At 44.2% G+C, this 27,965-nt stretch overlaps 1 protein-coding gene across 1 annotated transcript in view; it reads right to left on the minus strand.

The window, feature by feature from the left end:
- The window catches only part of LOC146786133 (cytochrome P450 2J4-like), a 174,480-nt gene that overhangs the window by 83,187 nt on the left and 63,328 nt on the right, over window positions 1–27,965 (minus strand). The window contains exon 3 of the mRNA XM_085635637.1: window positions 10,330–10,464. Within this exon, the coding sequence (XP_085491763.1) occupies window positions 10,330–10,464 (135 nt within the window). The remainder of the gene's footprint in view (window positions 1–10,329; window positions 10,465–27,965) is intronic.

A 27,965-nucleotide genomic window follows, 5' to 3' on the forward strand; every position in this document is an offset into this window, starting at 1 on the left:
GGGCTGATAATCAATATGATGTGTCCTTTTTTTTATCGCTCTCCAATGTTCTGCAATCCTGTACCTCAATTCTCTAGTGGTACTCCCAATATATACTTTCCCACACGCACAGATGATTGTATACACAACAAAAGTTATACGACAATTGATAAAACTATTAATTGTGTATTCATGCTTAGTGTTAAACCTGAACTTAGTAGTCTTATTCATGCCCAGGGAACACATGCTGCAATTTGTACATGTGTAAAAGCCCTTTGGTTTTGAAGGTAACCAATTCTGCATGATAGTCTCATTTACATCTCGTGTATAGTTATAGGTGGTTATCAAGGCCAAGGGTTGCTCTTTTTTGCCTCTAGTTTTAATCTTCAACAAGTCCCTTCTATTGGTGTTAGTGACTTTTTTCCTAGCATCATTCAGTAGTCTTTCATCATATTCCCGTAAGGACAGCCTATTGGTAAGGCTGCTCAGATTCCTCTCACACTCGCTCTCCTCACTGCAGTTGCGTTTCACCCATAGCATTTGGCCAAAGGGAATCGCTTTGATTGTGCTAGTGGGATGCACACTGTCTGCTTTTAAAATGCTGTTACATGCAGTCGGCCTACGAAAGAGAGTACTCTGAATCTTGTTGACTTTTATATACAATTCGACATCCAAAAAGGATATTCTCATTTTCCTGGAATTCATAGTGAATCTAACATTCAGGTCGTTGTCATTTGGGTATCTGAAATATTCTTCCATTTGGCCAAGGGTCCCTGTCCATATCATTATGATGTCATTATGATGTCATCTATAAAGCCCCCCCCAATAATGGACATATTGAGTCCATCTGTTGGATTTTCTTTGTGTTGTGTTTTCTTCTTGTTTGATTGTTTTGGTACTTCTATATGCTTTGCTCTTGTTCCTTGATAAACCCGAACTGCTCAAAGTCACAGCTAGCCAGGGATGAGCTAAGGTTTTACAAACAAGCCTCATTGGACCCAAAACCAGTTTGTGTGTTTAACTGGCATGTATATTTTACCCAGCTATTATGGATATCTTTGTGCAAATTCTTAACCTGGGTAAAATGTAATCTTGCATTACTTGTCACCGTTGTATGGTAAATTAGCGTTTCACCCAATTCATCATAAACTGAAAATCAAGGTGATTTCCCACTTATGGAAGATCTTTAGGGCAGTACCTTGGTGTTTTGTATGTACCAGAAATCAATGTGCTCCCCTTTGTGAGATCATAAATTAATGCCAGTGTAGCCAATTCCGGTGGTTTTGCAAGGAATCCCTCCCATCTCCAGTGTGCAGCCCATGTAATGCTAGCATAGAACAGGATTTGATCACACCCTAATGCGAAATGAGTCTAATTTCTTCAAATGTCACAAATCTGTCCCCATTATCTTGGTCACCTAATACACAACACCCACCCTGATACCATCCTGCTTCTTTAGCCTCACCCCACTGTTTGTGATAATGAGAAAGACCCAAATCTTGATGTCCCTCGAAGTCTAGGTGAAATACAGTCAAAGAGCCAGTTGCCACTGGTCTACTGGTCTCCGGTCACAGCAAAACCAGCCGTTCCTTTAACTAAGGCTAATGTCAGTCTTGGGTGACCAAACTGCACATTTGAGTATCCTGGGTCCAGCAGGATTGGGTACATCTTTTGAGTGTCAGGTCTCGGTCTCTTGGCTGTGCTCCAGCTGTCAGTGGAGATCAAGCAATTGTAGCTACTAACTCGCCAAGGCAGCTTCTTCAGCTTTTGAGGCCCAGGTGCTGTAACAGGGAGTCAGCCAACTGACTTTCAGAGCTGACCTTTTCTGTCTGTGGTTCATGGGCACCACAAGCACAGTCTTCTCTTTGCTAGCCCAAGGATCGGTAGGTGCAGTCCAGTCTGGGTTCAAGGAACAGCAGAGCAGTTCTTTTTCAGTCCTCTCTCCAGTGGAGACGTGATCTGAGGTCTAGCTGATAGGGGTGCCACACTCATGCCCACAACTTGCCTCAGGGGATGTGGTCACTACATGCCAATGGGCTAACAGGTCCCCTCCCACTTGATGATAGACCCAACCGATGACTGGGACAGGTTGAACCCAAATTTAGAGTCAAAAAATGGTAGAGTACATGCTAGTATACCAAGATGCATTGTTTTCTAATTAATCTGTAAACCAATGGAGGGACGGCAGGATGGCTGGCACATGTTTGTTTACTGTAATCTGCAGTTTTGTTGAAAAAGCAACAATAAAATGTGTTATAGAAAAGTTGAAATAAATGTGATTAGGGCATCAAGTCAGGTTTAATGTAATTATTCTTCTAATGCCTTTAAGTACTAACTTAAGTAGTCTCATTCAGAAGTTAGAACAGTTAATTTGTCAGTGTGTAACCCTGTACTTGCCAATGAGGATACTAGCCTTTCCAAAGTAAAAATGGGGCCTTTATTGTTAGAACATATTAAAACACACATCCATCTTTTTAATATACACTCCATGCCTTAGGGCTCGACAGGCCTATCTTAGGGGTAACATATATATTAGAAAGGGAGTTCTGGACTTTGTCATTAGTGTAAATAACAGAAATGAGTTGGCAGTTCACAACAGCTCCCCCAGGCCACAGTGGAAGGTTGGGAGACATGTTTTGCTTTGTCACACTCATGGTGGCACAATATGCGATGCATCCCATGAGGGTTCCTTTAACTTCCAAGCTGTGGGTACCCCAGGTTCTATGTCCTAGGGACCTATGAATAAGCTAACTTATGCAAATTGGGTATCAGCCAATTAAACATAAACTTTTAAGGGTCAGAGTACTCAAGGCAGAAACACCAACAGAATTAGTCCAAAACGTTGGGGTGATCATGCAAAAGGCATTTATTTACATGCTGACATGCCCAGTGGTGGAGAACAAGTGGAAACAGGTGACCAGGGGTGTCTCCTCTTTTAGAGTGGAGGAGTCTTGCACCACCTGCTGCAAGTGCATAATAAATAAATAAAATGGCTTGATTCCATTTTATTTTGCCACCCCTCGTGCTCTATACAGCGCAAGGGCAGGGGGTGGGACTGAATCATGTGGTTGCAGGATGACTGCTGTCCCTTTCAGTGAGCATGTTGGGTTAGCAAGCTGTCTTGCTATGGCCGGTCTGACATGCACACTATAGACCCAGCAATTCCAGCACTGGGAAACAGCTGAGGGATTGCTGGCACAGGTTGCCAGCCTTACATTTTTTATTTTTTTTTATTAAGCATTTCCAGAAAATACAAATAAATCAAATATCAATCAATGGGGCACATGCATCAACAATGCCATTTGCGATTCCTTATTAGCGAAAAATAAGGAATCGCTAATAAGGAATAGCAAAAGGCTATGCATGTAGGAATCGCTATTCAAATAGCGATTCCTTAACTTTCCTTAATTGCTACTAGCAAATTGCGAGTAGCAATTAAGGAATGCCATCCCAATCATTCCTATGGGCCTCCAGGCCCATAGGAATGAATTTGAGATTGCATGAGCAAATAGCGAGTACCAGTAGGTTCTCGCAAATTGCTCATGCAATTTCAAGGGTGCAAGGGTGTCAAAATGACACCCTATTGCACCCCTGAAATTGATATGTGCACATATGTTGCACACACACTCTAAGGGCATGTGTGTGCGCAACATGAAACTTTGAAAAATGCACAAAAGTGCATTTTTCAAACTTTTAGCAAATTACCATGCAGTTCATCTTCATGGTAATTTGCTCCCCCTATTAGCGAATTCGCTAATTTTTTAACTTTCATGCATTGCATTTAAGGAATCCCAAATTGAGATTCCTTAAATTAAGGAATCTCAATTTGGGATTCCTTAAATGCTATCGCTATTTAAGGAATCGCTATTTAAGGATTCCTTAAATAGCGATTTTTGCTTTTGGGTTGATGCATTGGGATTGGGTATTTTTAACTCAATACCGGGAGCTATTAGCGAATCGGTATTTTACCGACTGGATTTTGGCTTGACGCATGAGGCTGAATGATAACATAAGAAACCAGTTAATACAGTACAATAGAATAATTATAAAAAGCAGTTAAGACAGAAAAAGCAGTCTTGAAAAACGTTACGTTACATCAGATAGAGAGCGGCTTATTTATTTATTTATTTATTTAAGGTTTTGTAAAGCGCGTAGTAACCCTAGAGCATCCCAGCGCTAGAACCTGAACTCAAGGGGGGGTCAGCAGTGGCGGGGTTAAGGGTCAGGGAAGAGAAGAGTCTTCAGAGCCTTCCTAAAATGAAGGAGATTGGGTTCAGTTCTCAGTCTCCGGGGGAGGTTGTTCCAGTGTTTGGCCGTGTGGACCGAAAAGCGGCGGCCTCCGGACCTGGCTTTATTAACTCTGGGGACTGTGATGAAGTTCTCTCCGCTGGAACGGAGGGCCCTTTCCGTTTTGTAGGGGGTGATGAATTCCTTGAGGAGGGGAGGGCCGATGTTATAGAGAGTCTTGTGGGCCAGACAGAGGGCCTTGAAAGCAACCCTTTCTCTGACTGGGAGCCAATGGAGAAGCTTGAGGGCTGGCTTTGCCGATGATCTGGCGGGGGTGTCAGTGAGTAGGCGGGCCGCGGCGTTTTGAATTTTCTGCAGGGTGTTGAGAGTGGCTTCGGGGGCTCCTAGATAGAGTGCGTTGCAGTAGTCAAGCCTTGCCAGAATAAGGCCCTGAATCAAAAGTTTCCTGGCGGTCGCGGGGACCAGGGGGAAGATCTTTCTGCAGGCCCTGAGAAGTCCGTGGCAGATTCCTGCCGTCTTTTTTGCCTGTGTTCTAAAGCTCAGGTCTTTTTTGAGCCATACACCCAGGCTCTTGACCTCTTCCTTGGGTGCAGGGGGGTCACCCAAGCAGTCGGGCCAGAGGTGAGGCGGCAGGGAGGGCCCTTTATGTCCGAGCAATAAGATCTCGGTCTTGGACCCGTTTAATTTTAATGCTGAGGAGTTCATCCAGCTGTGGATTTCCGTGAGACAGCTGTGAAGGTAGGAGGGAGATTGGTGCGGCTGTGAGAGGGTTACCACCAGTTGGGTATCGTCGGCATAGTTGATGATTGATACGCCGAACGGAATGACCAGTTTCTCCAGCGGGGACATATACACGTTGAACAACGTCGGGCTAAGAGATGAGCCCTGCGGTACTCAACAGCGGAGGGGGATTGCGGGTGAGTGGCTGCCGTTCTCCCAGACTTGAAAGGAGCGGTCATCTAGGAAAGATTTTAGCCACTTCAGGGCCGTTCCTCTTACTCCTTGGTCCATTAAAAAGACAATTAACCACATCTGTAGAGTACTTTGGCAATATCTAAAGAGTAAAGCAATTCATTACAGCCTAACCCTAATGAATCTATAGGCCACCTCTGTTAGCTTCCTCCTATGCCACCCTTACATCTCTGCTCCAATCGGCGATGTATGCCCAGACCTTCTTCCGCCGAATTCTAGCCTGTTTGCCCCTACAGGCGTAGATAGCCCTCTCTTGATTATAGATTCCGAGAAGCCTAGCAAAACACATATGAAGGGTTGGTGGTTCAGCATCTTTCCATCTAGCCGCTAGCAATATCCTATATACCGCTGTCCCCAAAAAACAGTATTCCTGCTCAGTGCTAAGACCCATAGTGCTTTCATAACCAAGGATCAAAAGAGTAGGGGATAGTTCTAATCTATGGCTTAATAATTCCCTCCAATACCCTAGCGGCCCTGTTTTTTAACATAGCTAGTTTGTTACAGTCATACAGCATATGGACCAAGGTGGATGGTCCTAGCTCACATTTGGGACACTTATCGTCTATCTTTTTCCCCCATGTGTACAGTTTGGCAGGTGTAAAATAGAGATTAAAAATAGTTTTGTACAATTCAGCTTTTAAATTCGAGGATAAGAGTATTTTGGCCGTTAAGGAGAGACTCATATAAATATCCACATTGGGGTTTCCCAAATTCACTGCCCAATATGATTCAGTTTTTTCTAGGTCGTCTGGGATCTGATCAAGAAGTAAACTATAGAAGTTCCTAATTCTGCTGGACTTCCTGGTTATGGCATCCAAAATTGGTATCCTGTTGAGCTTAATCTTAGGGCTGCAAAGGGTGAGGATGCTCCTGATCTGAACAAATTTAAATTATTGGTTATCCGGTATATCAAAAACCCGCTGTAACATGGGAAATTGAAAGTTTTGCTCTCCCTCACAAGTCCCTGATTGTTCTTACCCCATATCTTTCCCACTCCTTCCCCATGGCATTGTTAACCTGGGATGGAAATAGAGATGAGCGCCAAAGGGGAGTATATCTACAAACTTTCGGGATTGCCATAAGTTTGGAGACATGCTTCCATATTTTCCATGCACTAAAGGTCACTTTAAACCGTACCTTCTTGTAATAACTCGGTTCCAGTTGCCTCAGTAGGAGCCCTGAAGCTTTCTTCCCAATAGAGAGTTCGTAAATAGTGGGTATTTTTGGGCCTTGCTCTGTTCCAGTATCATTATCCACAACAGAGTAACCATTTGATGGAGAAGAGCCGCCCGGTATTATAGGGTGATGTTAGGGATTGCAAGGCCACCCCTGTCTTGCGGTAGAGCTAGGTATTTCATCGCCCTCCTGACCTTCCTATATTGCCATATAAAACTGGAGAAAGTTGACTTGAATGCCCTCAGTATGCTATCTTCCACAGCCAGCGGCATTGCACTAAACAGACACAATATCTTCAGTAGCATGGTCATTTAAAAAAAAAAAATCCCCTCCCTATAATGGACAAATGTAACCCATTAACTCTCCTTAGATCATTCCCTATGGTTTTAATCAAAGGTTCGAAATTCCATTTATTAATTTCATCCACCTTAGCACTTATTCTAACCCCAAGATAGACCGCTGTATCTGCTTTCCTTGGGTCATCAAAATCTGTTATCTGTGCATAACACAATAGTTTTCCCCTTATTTAATGCATATCTGGAGAGAAGCCCATAGTTCTCAGCAATTTTATTTATCTCTATAATTGCCTCAGCTGGGTTCGGGGTTAACACCGCAACATCATCAGCATATGCCAATACTTTGGTCTCATACCCGCCCGTAGTTATTGGCTTAATATTCCGACTCTGTAGGAGTTTAACCACTAAAGGATTAATGTGTAGAGCAAATAAAATCTGGGAGCAGGGGGAAATGAGTGCTGGGTTAGCATGCTCGCACCAGTTGTGGAGTTGCTCCAGGATTGGTAAGATTTGTGTTCCAATGAGTAGGATGGAAGTCCTTCCATTCCTGCTCATGGACGCTGAGGGAAAAGTGCAGCACCAGGGAGCAACATATATAGTGAATTTGACACCATCGCACTCTATCATGTTTTAGTCCTGCTAGCTGCCACTGCAGTTTACAACTATCCTGAGAAATGAAGCACGAAATATTGTCACATACTCCCTTACATACTGTATACACAGGGACTCCTTTATGGCATTTTGACATAGGGCAGCTCAGCATGGCACCTTGTTGCCCTGCCCCAAAGTGAAAGTCCAGGAATGCACTGTAATTAAACAATCTGGTGCATTCCTGTCATTTCTGCCTGCGCTGGTGCCGTTTTGGCAGCATACCGCCAACATGGGTGCCCTTGCACCATGGTGCAAGGGTGCCTCTGTTGCAGGCTGGATTGTTGTCTGTGGTGGAAGGGACACCTTCCTGCATAAAAACACCCTACAAGGTGTTCTCCCTTTCTTTTAGTGCTGCAGGATGCAGCACACATGTAAAGAGTAAACAATTGGGTGAAATTAACATATTTCTCCTCGTTACACCTCCCTTTGGGAGGCATACAGGTTTAAAAGTTTCCTCAGGTTTACATCACTTAGTAAATCTGGGGCAGCGTCAAATTACATAGATGTTGCATGGGAAAACCTTCACGGCATGTCCATGGAACACCTCCTGGGTGCAGGGTAAGGTGATTCAGTGATTTGACTATAGAATCCACACTGCATTGTATTAATACATTTAGCAATAGGATTCTCAAAGTGCATCAGTTAATCCCATTTGTACAAAAAATATCTTATGGTAACTGCCTTATCAATCCCTTCCTGTGACTCACAAGCCCTGATGCTTCCATTTGAAACTTTTACCCATTTTCTGGACTTGCTCATTCAATCATTCAATATCTCTTATTATCCTAGGTCCCCATAATTTTGAAGACCTGAAAACGCTGACCAGCACCCTACTCTGAAAAGTGTTCCAGCATTACTGACTTTGAAACCTAATCTACATTATCACCAGACCAGGACACCAGCCCTCCACCCCACAGTGTCCTTTGTTGTTGTTAATCTCTCCCATCTTCATGGCAGTGTTTGGAGGGCTCTTTTGGTGCTTCGTAAGTATGATTGCCAGGCCACAGGTGTTTTATGAGTGATGGGAACAGGACAAATTAAATTTAGAATAAGAAGGACTAAGTAAGTACATAAAATAGATATGGGAAAATGTCAGTTTCCAGTTCTGAAACAATATATTATTTGTCTTGGGCCAGGGTTCACCTCACAGGTGTAATGGCACCAAAGACCAGGAATTTCAAGCCTCCCAGCCCTCAATTATGGCTGCCTTTTTCCACCAAATCTGTATGCATGGGTACCATTATAAAGTTTGCTCTGTGGTCATACCATTCTTCCAGTACCACAATAACTCATGTGGACTGTGATGAGAATGACTAGGACTCGGAGAAATTATTATTCTTGTTATGTAATTAAGCCATCTATAAAATGTAAATAGTTCCTGGTTTTTGAAACTATCAATCTCTACAAACTCTTCTGAACTGTAAAGTGTCCTGTATAATTTGTTTCCTAAACTCCTCTGAAATGCTGCTTTTCAATACCCTCTTGAGCATTCCTGCTATGCTCCCCTAAATACCTCACTCTTTGCACCCATTGTAGAGTTTGTTGCTCAGCTAACAACCTATCCCGGGGTGTTCTGGTTGTTGTGTCCAATCACAAATGTTTCTAGTGTATTGCTATATCAGCTCAATTGCACACATATTTCCACAAAAATGCATACAAAACAAAGACCAGGTGTCCACCTCTGATAAAGAAGTGATTCCCAACATATAATCCTGACAAAACAGCTTCATCCTTCCGAGCTTGGTAAATTGAGTAGTATTAGAGTGGGTATTAGTAACATCAGTTATTTTCAGAACTATGAAATGATAGAAGTGTGTAATGAAGTGACATAAATTATTATTTCTAACATATAAAGAGCTGCGAGAGTGCTTGACTAATCATCCGGAATTATTGGCAAGTTTGGAGATGATACCTACCACATGGTGTTGTGTTTTACATCAGTTCTACGAGGTGTGACAATTTCAGAGTAACCTGATAACTTGATGAGTTTTTGTGGGTTATGTTTCAAATTGAGAATTATGTGTATTGTGCATGAGATTATATTCAGAGTCCAAATAACACATAATGGAAGCTGGGCCCCAACAAGTACACAATTCTTATTTTCAGGTGTGCCAAGGGTATAGACTTAAAGTTCAGCTGTGAACAACCTAAACAATTTATGAAGGGCGTCTTGCATTGGTATTCTGGGGCAGGATAAGACCTCTTCTGCAGGAATTAACTCAGACAAGTAGGGCTTGAAAATGGCAAGTGTTTTGAATAAGAACAGATGCAAAAGGATCCTACTAGGTTGGGTGAGGAAGGTGGACATTTGTGTGGAGATCTGCCTTTAAGGTGTTGCTTGAATATGAAATTACCTTGAAAAAACAAACACAAGAGGCATTTGGCAAAACCGGAACAGTTTGTTTAATTGAACACTTCGGCCGGGAGCACAGTTACAGAAGCGGGTCTGATGACTGTCTCAAAGTACAATCAATTTGAACGAGTTTTCTTTTTTGTCCTTATTGCCCAGGTCTACAAAAGGTAATAATCCAAACACTGTGGTATCCCTCGAGATGACACCATCTGGTGATCTTTTGTTTTTTTAGACCCGGGGTGGTTCACTCTACACCTCGCTTTCTTTATCCAACCGTAGGTGGCTAGTTTCTCCAGACTGTCTATAAAGCCACCACCAGAGTAATTGAGCAATGCGGTATAGAGGCCTAATCATTGGACTATTATATGAATGATTGTTCCCAGTTCTCATAGGGAAGCCAAAACTAATTTCACTCGTATTTGTATCCTCTATCTAACCGATTAATATATTTTATTGAGGCCAACCATTCTATTTTAGCTGGAGGAGTTTTTACCCAATTTTTACATATTTTCCTACGAGCAAGCAATATTAGATAAAATGTCAATTTTTAAGTATTTATAACAAGAATTCATGATCTTTCGGGATCCCAAAGAAAACAAAAGTTTTGCTTACCTGGAGCGTTTCTCAAAGTATTAAAAGTAACGTATTACTCACATCCAGCCAGAACCCTTGAATCGCCGGGCATTCCAAGAACATGTGTACATCGTCACCTTTTTCTTTACTACATTTGGGACATCTTTGCATATCTCCTTTCCCAATTTTGATAATTTGTGTGGCGTCCAGTAAACCCTGTAGAGACAAAAAAGGTGGTTCCGCCTTAAATTTGCAGCATGTACCGTGGAGGATGAGAAGTCGCAAGATACTGGCAATAAGTCTTCCATCTGCTCTCCTGGCAAGTTCTTTTCCCACAGTACTGCTGGCAAATTAAAATCTGAGTCTGATATCTCCATTAACAGCCAGTACCAATTTGCCACCTCTTTTTTCCGTATTACACCACTTGTCAGCAGAGCTTCCAGGTTATTAGACAGTCCCGCACCAAGACCAACCCTAAGGCTCCAACTCTTTATTTGAAAATACTTAAATCTTGACAGTTGACCGCTGGCTAACTCTTGACCCTCTTCCCAAGAAATTAAAGCTCCGTTCTCCATCAGTTGTCTCCAGATTTATTCCTGCTTCTTTTAATGGAAGGGCCAAGCTGTCCTTAGACCACTCTGGAGATCCCGGAGAGTCAAAAATAGGAGCCATTCCACTATAGTAATGAAATTATAGTTTTCTCCTGACTTTATACCATGTAGTTGCAAAGCCTTGTAGGGTTTTCAGACGCACCTTTTTAAAATATTGCGGGTCTCCATATTTATATACAATGCCATACACTCCCCCTTTTACATCACTAAGCATTGCTGTAAACATCTTCCCAACTTCTGAGCAATCTGGTGCATTAAATAAACATTTCCCTCCTTAATAGGAAGACCCAGGCATAGTAGGATTAGTCAGGCAACCTTAAGCCCACTTTATCATATTGTCGTCTAACTTTTTCCATGATATTCTTACACCGTTAGAGGCCCAAATAAAACTAGTGATTTTTGACTGGATCTATTTAAGCCAATCTTCCTTAAAGGCCATGGGCATATTCTGAAATAGAAAGGTCATCTTTGGAAGTATTGACTTCTTAACAAGATTAACTCTTCTGTAAATAGACAGAGGCAAATGAGACCCTCCAAGTAAGTTCCCCACATCCTTATTGATCTTCTGAAAGTCGGTTTCAGGTATTTGTTCTATTTTTTTAACAATTCTAATACCTAGGTACCTCATTTCCTCTTTAACACAACTCAACTGTGTGACGATATTCCATGCCATTATGACCGTTTTGCTTTCATTTATCTCATAACCTGAGATCTGCCCAAAACATGCTGTCAGATCATATACTACTGGTAATGCAGGAATAAGATCTGATGTATATATCATCGGATCATCCGCATATAATCACACTTTTTTCTCCCACCCTCGAGTTTTGAAGGGTATCATACTCTCGTGTTTTCTTATTTTCTCTGCTAAAGGTTCAATATAAAGGTTAAAAAATAGGGCGGGATAGCAGACACCCCTGTCTTGTCCCCCTGTAGATATTGAAGGCTTTTTATATGTCCCCATTTATTAATATTTTGGCTGTGGGTCTTTATATAACCAGTTTATTGCCCTACAAAAGTTCTCCCCTAGATTGGACAGTCTTAGATTTTCCTGCAAGTAAGTCCAGTTTACGTGATCAAAAGCCTTGGTCACGTCCACTGTAATGACTGCTAGTGGTTGTTTGTATGTGGATGCTATATCTATGGCTCCAATTAGACTATAGGTTAGGTCTTTAATACCTCTACCCTGCACAAAGCCTTTCCGATCTTCATGAAGGAACACTCCCAGTACCCCATTCAATCTGTCTGCTAATATGTTCGTTAAGATCTTATAACCCGAATTTAGTAGTGAGATAAGCCTATAGGACTCACAACAGTCTGGCGGTTTAAAAGGTTTAGGTATCAAAGTGACAGTGGCTTCATTCCATGAGGGGGCAGTCTCTTTCCATTTTCAAAAACCTCTGAAAAAAGCCTAACAAAAACCGGCACTAGATATTTTCCTAACTTTTTGTATATCTCAATCGGAAGGCCATCTGGGCCTGCTGCCTTATTACGTTGCCCTGCTTTGATGGCATTCCCAATTTCCTGCTCGGTTATTGGACTGTTAATAGCTTCTTTTTGGAGCTCAGTCTCTACGGGTAACTTCTTGGCCTAGCCAATCTTCCACCTCCCCTCTTGTCGAACTTAGATCGTCGTAGTACACTTCCCCAAAATAGGGAGGGGGTACAGGAGGGAAAACATGGCGGCCTCTTAGGACGTGGTCGCGGAGGCTCCCTATACATGGAGATCAAACGCGAGGTAATGCCCAAATAAAAGAATAAGATAAAATGCTGAATGTGAGAAGTGCGGAAACCGTGTTCTGGCTTCGAGGAGAATAGGAAGCAACTGAATAAGCTTAGCTTGTGGAGTTGTGCCTCAGTGTCTTTTGGCTTTTTTCCGCGCCCTTGGTGTTTTCGGGCTCACAGGCAGGGGCTGGCTTGACTGGCTGGGGGTGGTGGAAGCCCTGGGTGGAGTTCGCAGGACTGCCAATCCAGGACCCCTGCTGGGCTCGAGCTGCTCGGGGACTTGGCAGGGGCCGGAGGGTGGTGGCTCAGCGCTCCAGCCATGGATATCTGGGCAGAGTCAGCACAAGCGCGGGAGACTCCCAGGTTAAAGGCACATACGGAGCAGGCATGCAGCAAGAGCCAGTACCCGATGCAGGTCGCGCCTTACGGGACAACTTGGATGCAGAGGGGAGGCCATGGAAGACATCACGCTGTACAGGTACTGGTCAGAGCAAAGTCGAAAGAGAAGAGGATGTGAGGGGAGATGCTGAGAGACAGTTAGCAGGGAGAGACCGCATTGCGGTTAAAAGCAGAAGCCATTCAAGTGCACTAAAGAAGAAACAGAGTGCTCTTCCAGATAAAAAAGGAGTAGAGCAGTTAAACATAGGGGCACCTCAACTCCTAGGAAGGGCGGAAGGGGCAGTAGAGAAGGCCCAGCAAAGCAGATACAAATTGAGAAGTGGAAGGGGGAAAATTTGTATGAAGGGTATACAAAGCAAGTCTCAAATGAATAGTGCAGGTAAAGAATCCGCCCCTTTGAAGCAAGTGGCTACGGATACAGGAGAGTGGGTGACCCCAAAAAAGAGGAGGTCGAAGGGGAAGAGAGGAGAGAAACAAGAAACAAGTCTTAAGATTACCCCCTCATTGAGGACTTTTTTCAAGGTAGTACCTAAGATGCTGTTGTTAAAGAACCCTGCTTTAGTAAATCCTGAGTAGGCCATTAGGAGGACAGGATATAATAAGTCCCAACAAATTCCAGGTGTTGGCAAATATTTCCGAGCCCCAGGAAATTGATCTTTTAGAAAGAAGGGAAGGACCAAGCAGGGATTGAGGTGCCTTCTATCTTTGGAAATATGGAGTCACATTCCGCTCAACTTCAGTCTCAGTCTCAGGTACAGTCTCAGTCCCAGTCTGAGGCACAGTCAACTCCTTTTGAAGACTCACCTATATTTTTTAAAGATGGGGGAGGAATGAGTTTAACAGAAACAAAGCAACCCCACAACCAATCTCAGCCTCAGCTTTAGTTACAGCCTCAGTCACTGATCTAATTCAACTACTAACCTCTGAAGTTAGAAATAGATTTGAAATATCTGAGTCTAACGAAAAATATTAGATTTGCCTGTGGTAGTCTAGAAAAGAAGCTGGACGACATAGCTGTTATGTCATCACAGTTGGAAACGCAGTGAAAGACTTAACACTTCAATCAGGGGTTAACACGAAAGAGATCAGAGTCCTTATGGGAAATGAGATGGTATTGAAAGAAAAAATAGTCATTGCAGAACAACCAAAGAAGTAACCTCCATGTCTTAAAAATACCAGAAGGAGCATAGGGGGAAGATAAAGGTATTTGTGGTACGTCTGATCAAGGAAATGCATGTAGAGTGGACAGAAGAGGAATTAATTAAAGATAAACAGAGGCTCCACAGAGGTCCATATAGCCTGAGTACAAACAAAGCTAAACCGAAGAAAATCTTGGTTAATGTCCACACCTATAAAATCAAGAAAGAAATTCTCTCCAAAGCATTGAAACAGAAAACACTGACAGTGGATGGAATTAACTTTGAAATTAGATCAGATATCGCCCAATTCACGGCAAACAAGCAATGGGACTTTGGCAATCTGAGCCTTTTAAGAAACTGGGTGTGACAGCACAGTTAAAATACCCGGCCAGCACACATGTAATGCACAACATCAGGATGCAAACCTTTCGCAAAATAGAGGTAGCGGAGTAATTTCTTAAATCAATATCAGGGGCAGGCACAAGATGAGGAGGGCCGAATTTACTTTCCCTTCATCCTTTTATATCCTACCTCTCAATTTTTTTCTGTCGTTTCTGCTTCCTTTTTTCTTGCTTTGGTTATTGTAGAAGGTGAACACGGGGCCTACAGGCTGTTCTGACTAGTTGTCATTTTTTTAATTCTTAACCTCATAACTCTATTAAATCCTAAGAGAGGGAGAGAGAGACAGAGAGGGAGAGAGGGAGAAATGCAGAGAGAGAGAGAGAGAGAGAGAGAGAGAGAGAGAGTGCTGACACTGCGGACCCAGGTCCCACTGCTCACCTGCAGCCACCGGTGTGTCTCCAACTACGTGCTGGTACACACTGCGGTCCCCCAGGTCACTCATCTGAAACAGTTGCCAGAGACATGAATGGCAGAGTCCATAGTCATACAGTAGCACACACCATCATCGCTTTCCCGCCCCTGCGCACACAGGCTGCTGCACCCCAGCCACTCCTGCCGCCCAGCGGAGACTGCTTGCCCCTGCGTGACCAGGCCTCACTGCTCACCTTGCAACACCGTCTTAACTCCAAGAGGGCCCACCACGTGCCAGCGGGAGCTCCAAGCCCATGGCCCATGACCATGGCACCCTCCACATCATGCAGCCATGCACCGCGGGTCACCAGGTCACACACATGATCCTGGGTCTTGATTTTGACATGGCAGAGAACATATCACAGTATACGGCCTCATCGCAGGCTGCACACCCGCTCAGCCCTAGGGGTGCCACTAACTCTGTGAACTGCGAGACGGCACCACATGTCGGTGGGCTCGCACTGCCCATTGGCCCAGGCCTACACTGCGGACAAGCAGGGCTCACACCAATCCTTGCCAGTCCTGACCGCCAGGACGGCGCATCAACACAGGCTGCACACCCGCTCAGCACTTTAGGTGCCCCATCTCACTGCACCACAATACACCGTCCCGTGGCGGTGTGCCTGTGCCTGCCGCAGTGTATCCTGTGCCACCAAGTCTGTGCCCCGCTAGCCATGGACCCTTTATGAGTGGGTCCCGTGGTGTGGACGCCATCATGTCACCCTTTGGCACTGGGCAATGCGAGGTGGCAGAGCCCTAGGCCATCATGCATGAATGATACCTACACGGAGACACCCAGTTACAGAGTGGAAATGGCATCCAGCACGTGCGCCAGGCCCTTTTTATTGGCAGAGACACATGTCCCATGACGCCGGTGCAGAATGGGTGTGGTGGGGGTGTGAACCAGCAGTGAGGGAGTGGCTGTGGCATGCTGACAACTAGACCTGAGAGCAGCAGCTCCCGACAGGGAAGACCTGGGACATGTAGCATTGTTCCCCCCCCCTTGTGAGTATAAGCAGAGTGGGCTGGTCTGACGCATGCCAGTCCAGCATAGGGGTGTGAACATTGACCCCGGGGCTCTGGGCATGTTTCCGTCCATGGCTGGACAAGGAAGTAACTAGCGCGTGTGTCTCCGTTCCAGTGTCGACACCACCCGGCACGCAATCGGCAGTGTGTCACCCTGTGACCGTAGTCCCACAACATGAGCAACATGGACGTAGGGGGGAATCACTGACCCTACGTTCAGCCATACTTCCACACTTGAAAGATCATAGACTTGCCACAGCTGTGTGAATATGAATGTTTATTGCACATTCATTGGAGTGTTGCAGCTGGAGCAGTACAAGGCCATGCAAACCCCACTTTACATTCTCGGCCTGTGGAGGACCAGCCAGTGTCCTTCAGGGAAGGACAGGAACATTGGGAGAGGAAGAGTTCAGTCCACAGTGTGATAGCTTCGTCAGTGGTGACAAAACAGAATATGGCAGTTCATGTCGAGGTCGAAGGTGAGTGTCGCAGAGTGCATCGGGGGACAGTGGAAGGTGATGATGCAGAAGGCAGAACAAGGCAGAAACAGGCAACATGGCGGAGATGAATGCTACTGCGTCCTTCTGACCACGGAGGCAGATTCATCTGCATCTTCGTCCTCTGCTGTGGCATGTGCCTCACATGTGGGTGGTAGTGTTAGGTCTGCTGAACTGTGTGGCACTGACACATCAGTAGCAGCATGCATCAGCACCAGGACTTGTGGCAGCAATGCCATGAGGAAGGTCTTTAGGGCATTGAGGGACCCAGCTGCCTCTCACTGGTGTGCAGCCGTGGCAGCCGCTCTTTCCACCTGAGTCCTCTCCATGCTCTCCATGATCCTCCGCATGTGTCCCAACCCCCGGGCGAGCTCGCTGGAGGCACTAGGACCAGACAGTCGTTCTTGTCGCTGAGTCAGGACTCTAGCAATGTCAGCCATGGTTCGTTGGAGAGCATGGAGCGGACTGTGGGTGTCCATTATGGACTGTGAGTGCTCCCTGATGGCTTTGAGTTTGGCTGCCATGCGATCGAACCCCACCTGCACCTGTTCAGCCAGCTTCTCCTGGCACCCCAACACACGGTGTTGGAAGGCCATGTGTTCGTCGTGAGGTTCCTGGGGGGTAGCCCTTGTGGTGGGTGCTGCCTGCTGTGTGTTCTGTGCAGGGGTTTGGTTCTCCTCGTAGCAGCTGGGCTGCCCTGCTCTTGGAAGTGGGCTGCGAAGGATATCCACGAGCTGTTGGAGGGTGTCGGAGTCGAAGGTGTAGTGGTCCCCTTCATCATCAGAGAAGAGAGGTTCGGCCTGCTCTGCAGGAGGTGTTGGACTTCCCCCTCGAGACTACTAGTAGAGGGTAGATTAGCCCTTTGTGGGCGAGCAGGACACAGCCCATTCAGCTATAAGTGTGAAACACCTCTCCATCTCCCAGCCCATAAATACTATCAGTATGTAGATGAAAGCAGATGTGTTCCCTGGCACCCAATCCTTCCTGTGTTTGTGGCTGTCTAGAGAGTACGCAGAAAAGTGTAGTTGTCACCCTGGCCAGACGTGGATTGGAAACAGGCTGCAGGCACACAGAGCAAGCTAAGAGAAAAAATGTCCATTTTCTAAAAGTTTCATTTTTTTAAATAGTAGTGATAAATCCAGCTCTACCATTAAAGGTTTATCATTACTATTCCAACCATGCCAAACATCATAGAGCTACTCCTTTCTGATGAGGAATTGCCACTTTAAAATGTATATAAGGGAATTATAAGGCCTCACTGCAGTAAAGAACATATTTAGCTGTTTGTCACTGCCAGGACATGTAAAACTTGAAAGTACGTGTCCTACCTTTTAGTCACACATCACCCTGCAGCTAGTGTCACTTAGGGCCTACTTTAGGGGTGACTTGGGTGTAAGTAAAAAGGGAGGTTAAGGCTTGGCAAGAGGTTTTAAATGCCAAGTCGCAGTAGCAGTAAACTGTAAGCACTGGCCTTGCTATGGCAGGTCTGAGATAGGTTTGAAAGGCTACTTGAGTGGGTGGCAAAACCAGTACTGCAGGCCCACTAGTAGCATTTAGAGTAAAGGACCTGAATACAAGGCGTACCACTTTACAAGGGACCTATAGCTAAGTAAATATGTAAATCAGGTACACGCCAATGTCACCATGTTTTAGGGGAGAAGCACTTGCACTTTAACACTGGTTAGGCGTGATAAAGTGCCCAGAGTCCAACACAAAAAGTCCAGCAAAAAGGGGGAGGCAAAAGGAGAAAAGTTGGCAGGTCTAAAACTGGGAGACATGTTTAATTATGTCATACTCTTGGTGTCACAATAAGTGCTGCAGCCCATGAGGGGCACTTTAACTTCCAGGCCCTGGTTGCCCCATGTTCCATATACTAGGAGCTTATAAGTAAGTTAACTTATTGCAATTGGCTATCACCCAATCAAACATATACTTTTAAGGGTCTGAGCACTGGCATAGAGGACTAGTTAGCAGGTCTCGGTGCACTCTCAGAGCCGAAACACCAACGGCATCAGTGCAAACCTTTGGGGTGATCATGCAAAGAGAGGCATTCCTTTACATGCGGACATGCCCAGTGGTGGAACTGGAAACAGGTGACAACTATTCTGAGAAGTGATGCAATACATATTGTCACATACTCCTCTAAGAACTGTTTACTGAATTTGCATTCTAGGTCAAATAAGGGAAATCATTTTTTTTTAGATTCATGGCCCTGTCCCTGCTACTTCCCAAAAGGCGCATATTGATATTATAGCAAGGTGGTCCATCCCTGTTTACATGGCGACAAGATGCAAGCGGGTAGTTAATCACTTCATAAATCTACACCTACAAACTCACCAACAAATTCACCACAGCACACTCACTGATTGCTACACATCTTCACTATGACTACAAAGTTTCACACGCTTCTGAATTGCACCTAAAGGTTTCTCCAAGCTCGCCAGTTTCACAAAGCTGTTCTTTTTTTCCTTAGTTACACTACTGAAGTTTAATATTTCTGAACTCTGCTGACCATGTCTCCTTACACATTCTGCTGAACTCTAATATTTCCTGCTCAAAAACCCTGCTGAACTCGTTTTTCTCCAACCTTTTCTGATAGTATAAACTCTGCTGCACTCCTTCCTCTCCAATATTATCTCAAGGGAACAAACTCAGCTGAACTTGAACCTTGTAGAACTCCAGTGAACTCCTGTCTCTTCAAACTCTGCTGAACTTGAACCTTGTAGAACTCCAGTGAACTCGTTGCTCTTCAAACTCTGCTGAACTTTTCCTTGTTTGAACTCTCCTGAATGTTTCCCCTCTGCAACCTCTGGTCAACTTGTCAACTTTGCGTCATTGATGCAAGGTCTGTTGAATTTCAGATTATGGAGCTGACTTCTAGCCAGGTTTTAAGGAGCTGCTAATGGCACATTCTGTACACACAGACACTTACAGCATTTCACAGCTATCTCAGGTACCGCAATGTGCATGATATTGAAAGAAATGGTAAGCATAAAGCAAAATAAGTCATATTCACAAACTACCACAATTGAAGTGAGACAAGAGGAATACCACAAATGCAAGCTGCTCTGAATATCTTCTGCTGCAGAAAAAGTGGCAAAATATGTGCTAATACAGTGGCGCTCAGCCGAAAACTGTTACAAAGAAAACTTTTTGGTGCATAAAACACTGCTCCCTATCCCACCATGTTTGCTTTAAAATATATTTGTATGACTAGGACCATGATTATAAATAAACGGTGACAGAATACCATCATGGCTGAATTACATCATGGGGCTTCCCAGTACCACAGTGATGGCAATACAACCAACTGCTATTCGCCACCCCTCCACGTTTTGCTATTGTATCACAGTCCTTGCAATGCACGAGGGAAGCCCCCCTCCAGAGACACAGATCTCCCCTTATCTCTTTTTATTGTTTGTGAACATACCCACTTCTTGTGTCAAGAGCTTCCATGTACATTGCATATCCAAACTTCTACTCAATATTACCTGAGCCAAATGAACAACGGCAGGAGGGATGGAGGGGGGGGGGGGGTCGGGGCAGACATCCCGATACCAAAAGGTCGGCTAGCCCACGAACATGGTGGTGGGAGAAGCACATGAGCAACTGAAACACACACACTCAAGTAGAGCCCAAAAACACAAAGAAAAAATAGAATTTAGGAAAAGTAGGTCGCACACCGCTCGTCACACCAGCAAGTTGCCCCAAAGGACTGTGGGAAATGTAGTGGCGACGGCGGGTACGCCTATGCCACAAAGTGTAAATAGAACAGTATGTGTATGCGTTAGCCATCCCTGGACACGTGTTTCGAGGTAGTTGCCTCTCGTCAGCAGGGAGCAGGTCAATGTAAAGGGGTGCCGCGTGGACTGCCAAATGTAATTAAAAGCAGGTCAAGTACCTCTCCTGGCGCGCAGGTGCAGACTCAAGGCTCGTCAGCCCGTTAGCTTAAGGAAGCCGTTTAAATTGAGGAAAAGTAGGTCGCACACCGCTCGTCACACCAGCAAGTTGCCCCAAAGGACTGTGGGAAATGTAGTGGCGACGGCGGGTACGCCTATGCCACAAAGTGTAAATAGAACAGTATGTGTATGCGTTAGCCATCCCTGGACACGTGTTTCGAGGTAGTTGCCTCTCGTCAGCAGGGAGCAGGTCAATGTAAAGGGGTGCCGCGTGGACTGCCAAATGTAATTAAAAGCAGGTCAAGTACCTCTCCTGGCGCGCAGGTGCAGAATCAAGGCTCGTCAGCCCGTTAGCTTAAGGAAGCCGTTTAAATTGAGGAAAAGTAGGTCGCACACCGCTCGTCACACCAGCAAGTTGCCCCAAAGGACTGTGGGAAATGTAGTGGCGACGGCGGGTACGCCTATGCCACAAAGTGTAAATAGAACAGTATGTGTATGCGTTAGCCATCCCTGGACATGTGTTTCGAGGTAGTTGCCTCTCGTCAGCAGGGAGCAGGTCAATGTAAAGGGGTGCCGCGTGGACTGCCAAATGTAATTAAAAGCAGGTCAAGTACCTCTCCTGGCGCGCAGGTGCAGACTCAAGGCTCGTCAGCCCGTTAGCTTAAGGAAGCCGTTTAAATTGAGGAAAAGTAGGTCGCACACCGCTCGTCACACCAGCAAGTTGCCCCAAAGGACTGTGGGAAATGTAGTGGCGACGGCGGGTACGCCTATGCCACAAAGTGTAAATAGAACAGTATGTGTATGCGTTAGCCATCCCTGGACACGTGTTTCGAGGTAGTTGCCTCTCGTCAGCAGGGAGCAGGTCAATGTAAAGGGGTGCCGCGTGGACTGCCAAATGTAATTAAAAGCAGGTCAAGTACCTCTCCTGGCGCGCAGGTGCAGACTCAAGGCTCGTCAGCCCGTTAGCTTAAGGAAGCCGTTTAAATTGAGGAAAAGTAGGTCGCACACCGCTCGTCACACCAGCAAGTTGCCCCAAAGGACTGTGGGAAATGTAGTGGCGACGGCGGGTACGCCTATGCCACAAAGTGTAAATAGAACAGTATGTGTATGCGTTAGCCATCCCTGGACACGTGTTTCGAGGTAGTTGCCTCTCGTCAGCAGGGAGCAGGTCAATGTAAAGGGGTGCCGCGTGGACTGCCAAATGTAATTAAAAGCAGGTCAAGTACCTCTCCTGGCGCGCAGGTGCAGACTCAAGGCTCGTCAGCCCGTTAGCTTAAGGAAGCCGTTTAAATTGAGGAAAAGTAGGTCGCACACCGCTCGTCACACCAGCAAGTTGCCCCAAAGGACTGTGGGAAATGTAGTGGCGACGGCGGGTACGCCTATGCCACAAAGTGTAAATAGAACAGTATGTGTATGCGTTAGCCATCCCTGGACACGTGTTTCGAGGTAGTTGCCTCTCGTCAGCAGGGAGCAGGTCAATGTAAAGGGGTGCCGCGTGGACTGCCAAATGTAATTAAAAGCAGGTCAAGTACCTCTCCTGGCGCGCAGGTGCAGACTCAAGGCTCGTCAGCCCGTTAGCTTAAGGAAGCCGTTTAAATTGAGGAAAAGTAGGTCGCACACCGCTCGTCACACCAGCAAGTTGCCCCAAAGGACTGTGGGAAATGTAGTGGCGACGGCGGGTACGCCTATGCCACAAAGTGTAAATAGAACAGTATGTGTATGCGTTAGCCATCCCTGGACACGTGTTTCGAGGTAGTTGCCTCTCGTCAGCAGGGAGCAGGTCAATGTAAAGGGGTGCCGCGTGGACTGCCAAATGTAATTAAAAGCAGGTCAAGTACCTCTCCAAATGAACAACGGCAGGAGGGATGGAGGGGGGGGTCGGGGCAGACATCCCGATACCAAAAGGTCGGCTAGCCCACGAACATGGTGGTGGGAGAAGCACATGAGCAACTGAAACACACACACTCAAGTAGAGCCCAAAAACACAAAGAAAAAATAGAATTTAATAAAGGAGCAGTGGAAGGACACAAGTAATGTATCCATGCTCAAAGGGACGGGCAAACACACAAAGAGGAGGATAGCCCATGGCAGCTGACCAATACGAAGTAATCAAATGTGACTGACTATGAAGCCAACCAATATTAAGCAATGGGAGGCCTCTAAGCCCGATGTTAGAAAACATTTAGCAATTTGGCTTGCAAGAGACAGCACATGCTGTGTGTTTGACCAGATTTAAAAATTGAGTTGAGGTAAAACATGTAACTGATTAGTACACAGCAAACATGGCTAATCTAATCGGCTATGAGTGGACCTCCCCAATATTATTTCATGTGATAAAAGCAAATGAAAGGGGTGGTAACAGAGAGCATGTATTGAGGCAAGCAGAATCCAAGTGGATTACGCGTTTACGAACTGTGGAATCAGCCTTGAATGTGGAACATGAATTTCACCATTTTTTTTTTTTAGATGAGAATGCTGGAAATGGGTAAAAATAATGAATACATTAATTCCTGCAGGAGCCTTACATGCTGTGTGTTTGACCAGATTTAAAAATTGAGTTAAGGTAAAACATGTAACTGATTAGTACACAGCAAACATGGCTAATCTAATCGTCTATGAGTGGACCCCCCCAATATTATTTCACTCCACTCAATAAGATCCTACATTTGGACACCAGAACTTTGTACAGTCTCCATTGGCATGCTCCGATCATAATTTTATCACCAAGTGTTTGCTGTCTGTCAAAACCATTGCCATGACCCCTAAATACCTCTCTGACATCCTTTGACATCTTGGGGTGGCCTTTTGAAACTGAAAAAAAAATATCAGCCGGTCTGTAATGCGCATTGATATGACAGGCAGACTGGCATTGTAATTCGTCAATGATAATGCTCACACATTTTTGGCAGAGGAAATTAGTGTAATGACAATAGCAGCAAAATCTAAACCCTTGAGGCCAGACACCACTGAGTTGGCATAGGTGGTGCCTCGACCGCCCAAGCTGCTTGTGGGACAGATGATTATACTTGAAATAGTGCCTCTAATATCTTGGCTCCAAGAAAGTAGACAATATTGATAGATCACAAGTGTAATGGTTTGTCAATCATCAAAACAAATCTGATTCAGCACTCAACATTAATAGATCACAAACACATGCACGAGTATTTCTATATTGGTGTGGATGCCAACAAAGGTCATTCAAGTCTATCTCGTGTGCATATCACCTCTGTGACATGCTATCTATTTCATCACAAATACCCAAACTGGCATGGATAGAGTTCTATAGAATAACTAGTGAGCATGTGAAACGCTTCCTTCAAATGCACCAATTAAATGTTTTTATCTACATTGTTGTAAGCCTACATATACATTATGCAAAAATGCGCTGTCTATAAGAAATTCGGCAGAGGCATTTCCAAGGGATCCCACATTGTCAAGATGGCTGCCAAATATTGCTCAACAGTCCCGGTAACATTCACTCACAATGGCATAGATACCATTTCAGACTGCCTCAGGTAAATCGAAGTGTCCCATTTCCGGTAACAGCCAAGATTTGGGTCTTTCCCATTATCACAAACAGTGGGGTGAGGCTAAAGAAGCAGGATGGTATCAGGGTGGGTGTTGTGTATTAGGTGACCAAGATAATGGGGACAGATTTGTGACATTTGAAGAAACTAGACTCATTTCGCAATAGGGTGTGATCAAATCCTGTTCTATGCTAGCATTACATGGGCTGCACACTGGAGATGGGAGGGATTCCTTGCAAAACCACCGGAATTGGCTACACTGGCATTCATTTATGATCTCACAAAGGGGAGCACATTGATTTCTGGTATATACAAAACACCAAGGTACTGCCCTAAAGATCTTCCATAAGTGGGAAATTACCTTGATTTATTTTCAGTTTATGATGAATTGGGTGAAACGCTAATTTACCATACAACTGTGACAAGTAATGCAAGATTACATTTTACCCAGGTTAAGAATTTGCACAAAGATATCCATAATTACTGTGTAAAATATACATGCCAGTTAAACACACAAACTGATTTTGGGTCCAATGAGGCTTGTTTGTAAAACCTTAGCTCATTCCTGGCTAACTGTGACTTTGAGCAGTTCGGATTTATCAAGGAACAAGAGCAAAGCATGTAGAAGTACCAAAACAATCAAACAAGAAGAAAACACAACACAAAGAAAATCCAACAGATGGACTCAATATGTCCATTATTGGGGGGGCTTTATATATGACATCATAATGATATGGACAGGGACCCTGGGCCAAATGGAAGAATATTTCAGATACCTAAATGACAACGACCTGAATGTTAGATTCACTATGAATTCCAGGAAAATGAGAATATCCTTTTCGGATGTCAAATTGTATATAAAAGTCAACAAGATTCAGAGTACTCTCTTTCGTAGGCCGACTGCATGTAACAGCATTTTAAAAGCAGACAGTGTGCATCCCACTAGCACAATCAAAGCAATTCCCTTTGGCCAAATGCTATGGGTGAAACGCAACTGCAACTGCAGTGAGGAGAGCGAGTGTGAGAGGAATCTGAGTAGCCTTACCAATAGGCTGTCCTTACGGGAATATGATGAAAGACTACTGAATGATGCTAGGAAAAAAGTCACTAACACCAATAGAGGGGACTTGTTGAAGATTAAAACTAGAGGCAAAAAAGAGCAACCCTTGGCCTTGATAACCACCTATAACTATACACGAGATGTAAATGAGACTATCATGCAGAATTGGTTACCTCCAAAACCAAAGGGCTTTTACACATGTACAAATTGCAGCATGTGTTCCCTGGGCATGAATAAGACTACTAAGTTCAGGTTTAACACTAAGCATGAATACACAATTAATAGTTTTATCAATTGTCGTATAACTTTTGTTGTGTATGCAATCATCTGTGCGTGTGGGAAAGTATATATTGGGAGTACCACTAGAGAATTGAGGTACAGGATTGCAGAACATTGGAGAGCGATAAAAAAAGGACACATCATATTGATTATGAGCCCACGACTGTGGCAGAAAGAAGGAGTCTCCATCTGGGTTTCATGGGATAGATGTGATAAAAGCAAATGAAAAGGGTGGTAACAGAGAGCATGTATTGAGGCAAGCAGAATCCAAGTGGATTACGCGTTTATGAACTGTGAAATCAGCCTTGAATGTGGAACATGAATTTCACCATTTCCTTTAGGTGAGAATGCTGGAAATGGGTAAAAGGAATGAATACAATAATTCCTGCAGGAGCCTTGCATGAGATTGGGTTAGAGGAATGGGTATAGTGCTACCCTGTTGTTGTTTTTCCACTCACCGTTTAGATGAAAGGATACACTAAAGTAACTTATTATCTGTTCAGCCACTGCTGTAGTCTTATTATTCTCATCATGCGGTGTTTGTCATTTTGATTTGGAGTAAGTCCGGAGACCAATAAAAGTGAGGACAAGGGATAGAGTAAGGATGATTAAATTGGGCTTGTTGTTGAACATAGTTATGTGAATGGGGTCCTTGAAGGACAAGGCGAATAGTAGTAAAATTGGTTCTATAAACTGTGAACATGTTATAAGATGGCCGACTGCTTCTGGTAAAAAACTTTCTTTCCGTTTTCCTTTTGCATCAAATGAAAGTGTTGACATTGGGATTAAACAAAATTGATATAATTGTGGTTCTGGTCGAATAAAGTCATGCGAATAGGTTCTGTGTGGGACAACGTTAACTGTAGCATAATTGGCTATATTGATTAAGTACAAGTTCCAAGATGGCCGACCTTTTTTGAATGGAGTTATGGTCCTTTCTCTATTCACATGTAATCAATGTGGACCAATCAGCTGTAGGGAAGGCACTTTTAAAGACTGGCAGAACAGTCGTCTGGTTTGGGCCAAGTTGTTACTGATGGCTACTCTCCGTGAAAAATAGGTGAGACAGGCTGGCAGCGTTAGGCAATGGCGCATTGTTTTTGCTAAGTGTTTTGTTGAGAGGTGCATTGGCATTTGAACACACTCGAGTGACACTTGGCAATTAGAGCGTGTTGTATGTAAGACTGGCTGGCAGCGTTGTGCAATGGCGCGCTGTTTTCCTACATGCATCTTTGAGTGCGTGGTTGGGACTGTAACATACTAGAGTGAACACGTGGTAATTTGAACTGTTGCATGTAAGGCTAGCTAGCAGCATAGAGCCATAGCACGCTGTTTTGCTACGAGCCTCTTTAGAGCCGGGTTGGCGCATAACTACACTCAATTGAACATGTGGGGACTTGAGCGTTGGCATACGTTTTGCGATACTCACGCTTTGACCTGTGGGGGGTATGTGTGTTTGGGAGCTTAGAATGTGACACATTTTGTCAACTGTTGCGTCGTTTGAGAGATTTTAAACTCGTAGAAGTGAGCTCTCCTGTTATAATGGAGGGCGCGTTTGTCACATCCGCTTGTGACTTTCTTTACCTTTACTTGGTGTTTGAAAAATAGGTTTATCAGAGAACGCGGTTTGAATTTGTGATGTTGCGCTGCCGGTACTGACTTCAGGTACATTTTTTTTTTCAGGAGGTATTGCACACTTCTTTAAGCGCGTATTTGCACAGGCAGGGGCCATTAAAATTTAGGCCTGATGGAAAGTAATATATGAATTTTATGGACTTCTTGAGTGTGGAACTATAATGAAAGGTGAGCATATATGACTTGCCCATTTTCTGTTTTAAGAAGTGTGTGCAATCATGTTATTGAGGTATTCAATGTTAATACTTTTGTACTCTGCCGACAGCGTGAGAGGTAACAGGACACTGCGACCAGAATAGATGGCTACTCTGGTATTTTAAGCATGCAAAGAACTCACAGTGGAAACATGTGAGGTAACAATGTTCTTGGTGGCTGTCTAAACTGGTGTTAATTTTGATTAGGTTCACTAGGATTTCTGGTTGGAATTCAAGGCTATTTTCCTAGTTTTCAATTTTAGAATATAATATTTGACAGAGGCTCTACGTGGAGAACTTAATACATATGTTGTCTTAGAAGTTAGGATTACCTCAGTATGAATTATTGGTAAATTGCTATGTTTATGCTTGAGGAGAGATGGTACTCTGGTTTTGGAATTTGGTGCATCTCATCACTACATACATGAAGCTGTAGTTGTGTTAGTTTACTTAGCCACTAGAATATGAGTTATAGGCATGGTCATATTGCCGTTCATGAACATTGGAATCGGAGATAGCAAAACTATAGACAGGGTGTAAAGGAATGAATCTATAGTTTAGGATGGAGTGTAGTAAAAAATACTAGGGTATTCTTGAGTCATTACACTTGAGAACACTGTAATACAAGTTTACTAAACCTGTATACAAACGGGTGTAAGGGTAAAAGGTCCTTTGAAACCAAAATGTAAATTAAATTGCTGTTTTGCACTTTTTGTATACATGTTTTTGTGTACAATGTTTATATATATTAGAAAATGTATTTCTACTGTCTGTAAAAAAATCATTCTTGCCTATTGAGATTTGAAGAATGAACAAAATTAACTTATAGTATATAAATCATGTAAGAAATGACTACCTTTTCATGAATGAACATTTGTTTGTTAAATGTAGCCTGTTTGGTTTGTGTTTTAATG

This window comes from Triturus cristatus, chromosome 11 (genome assembly GCF_964204655.1).
Source record: "Triturus cristatus chromosome 11, aTriCri1.1, whole genome shotgun sequence".
NCBI classification, from domain to species: Eukaryota; Metazoa; Chordata; class Amphibia; order Caudata; family Salamandridae; genus Triturus; species Triturus cristatus.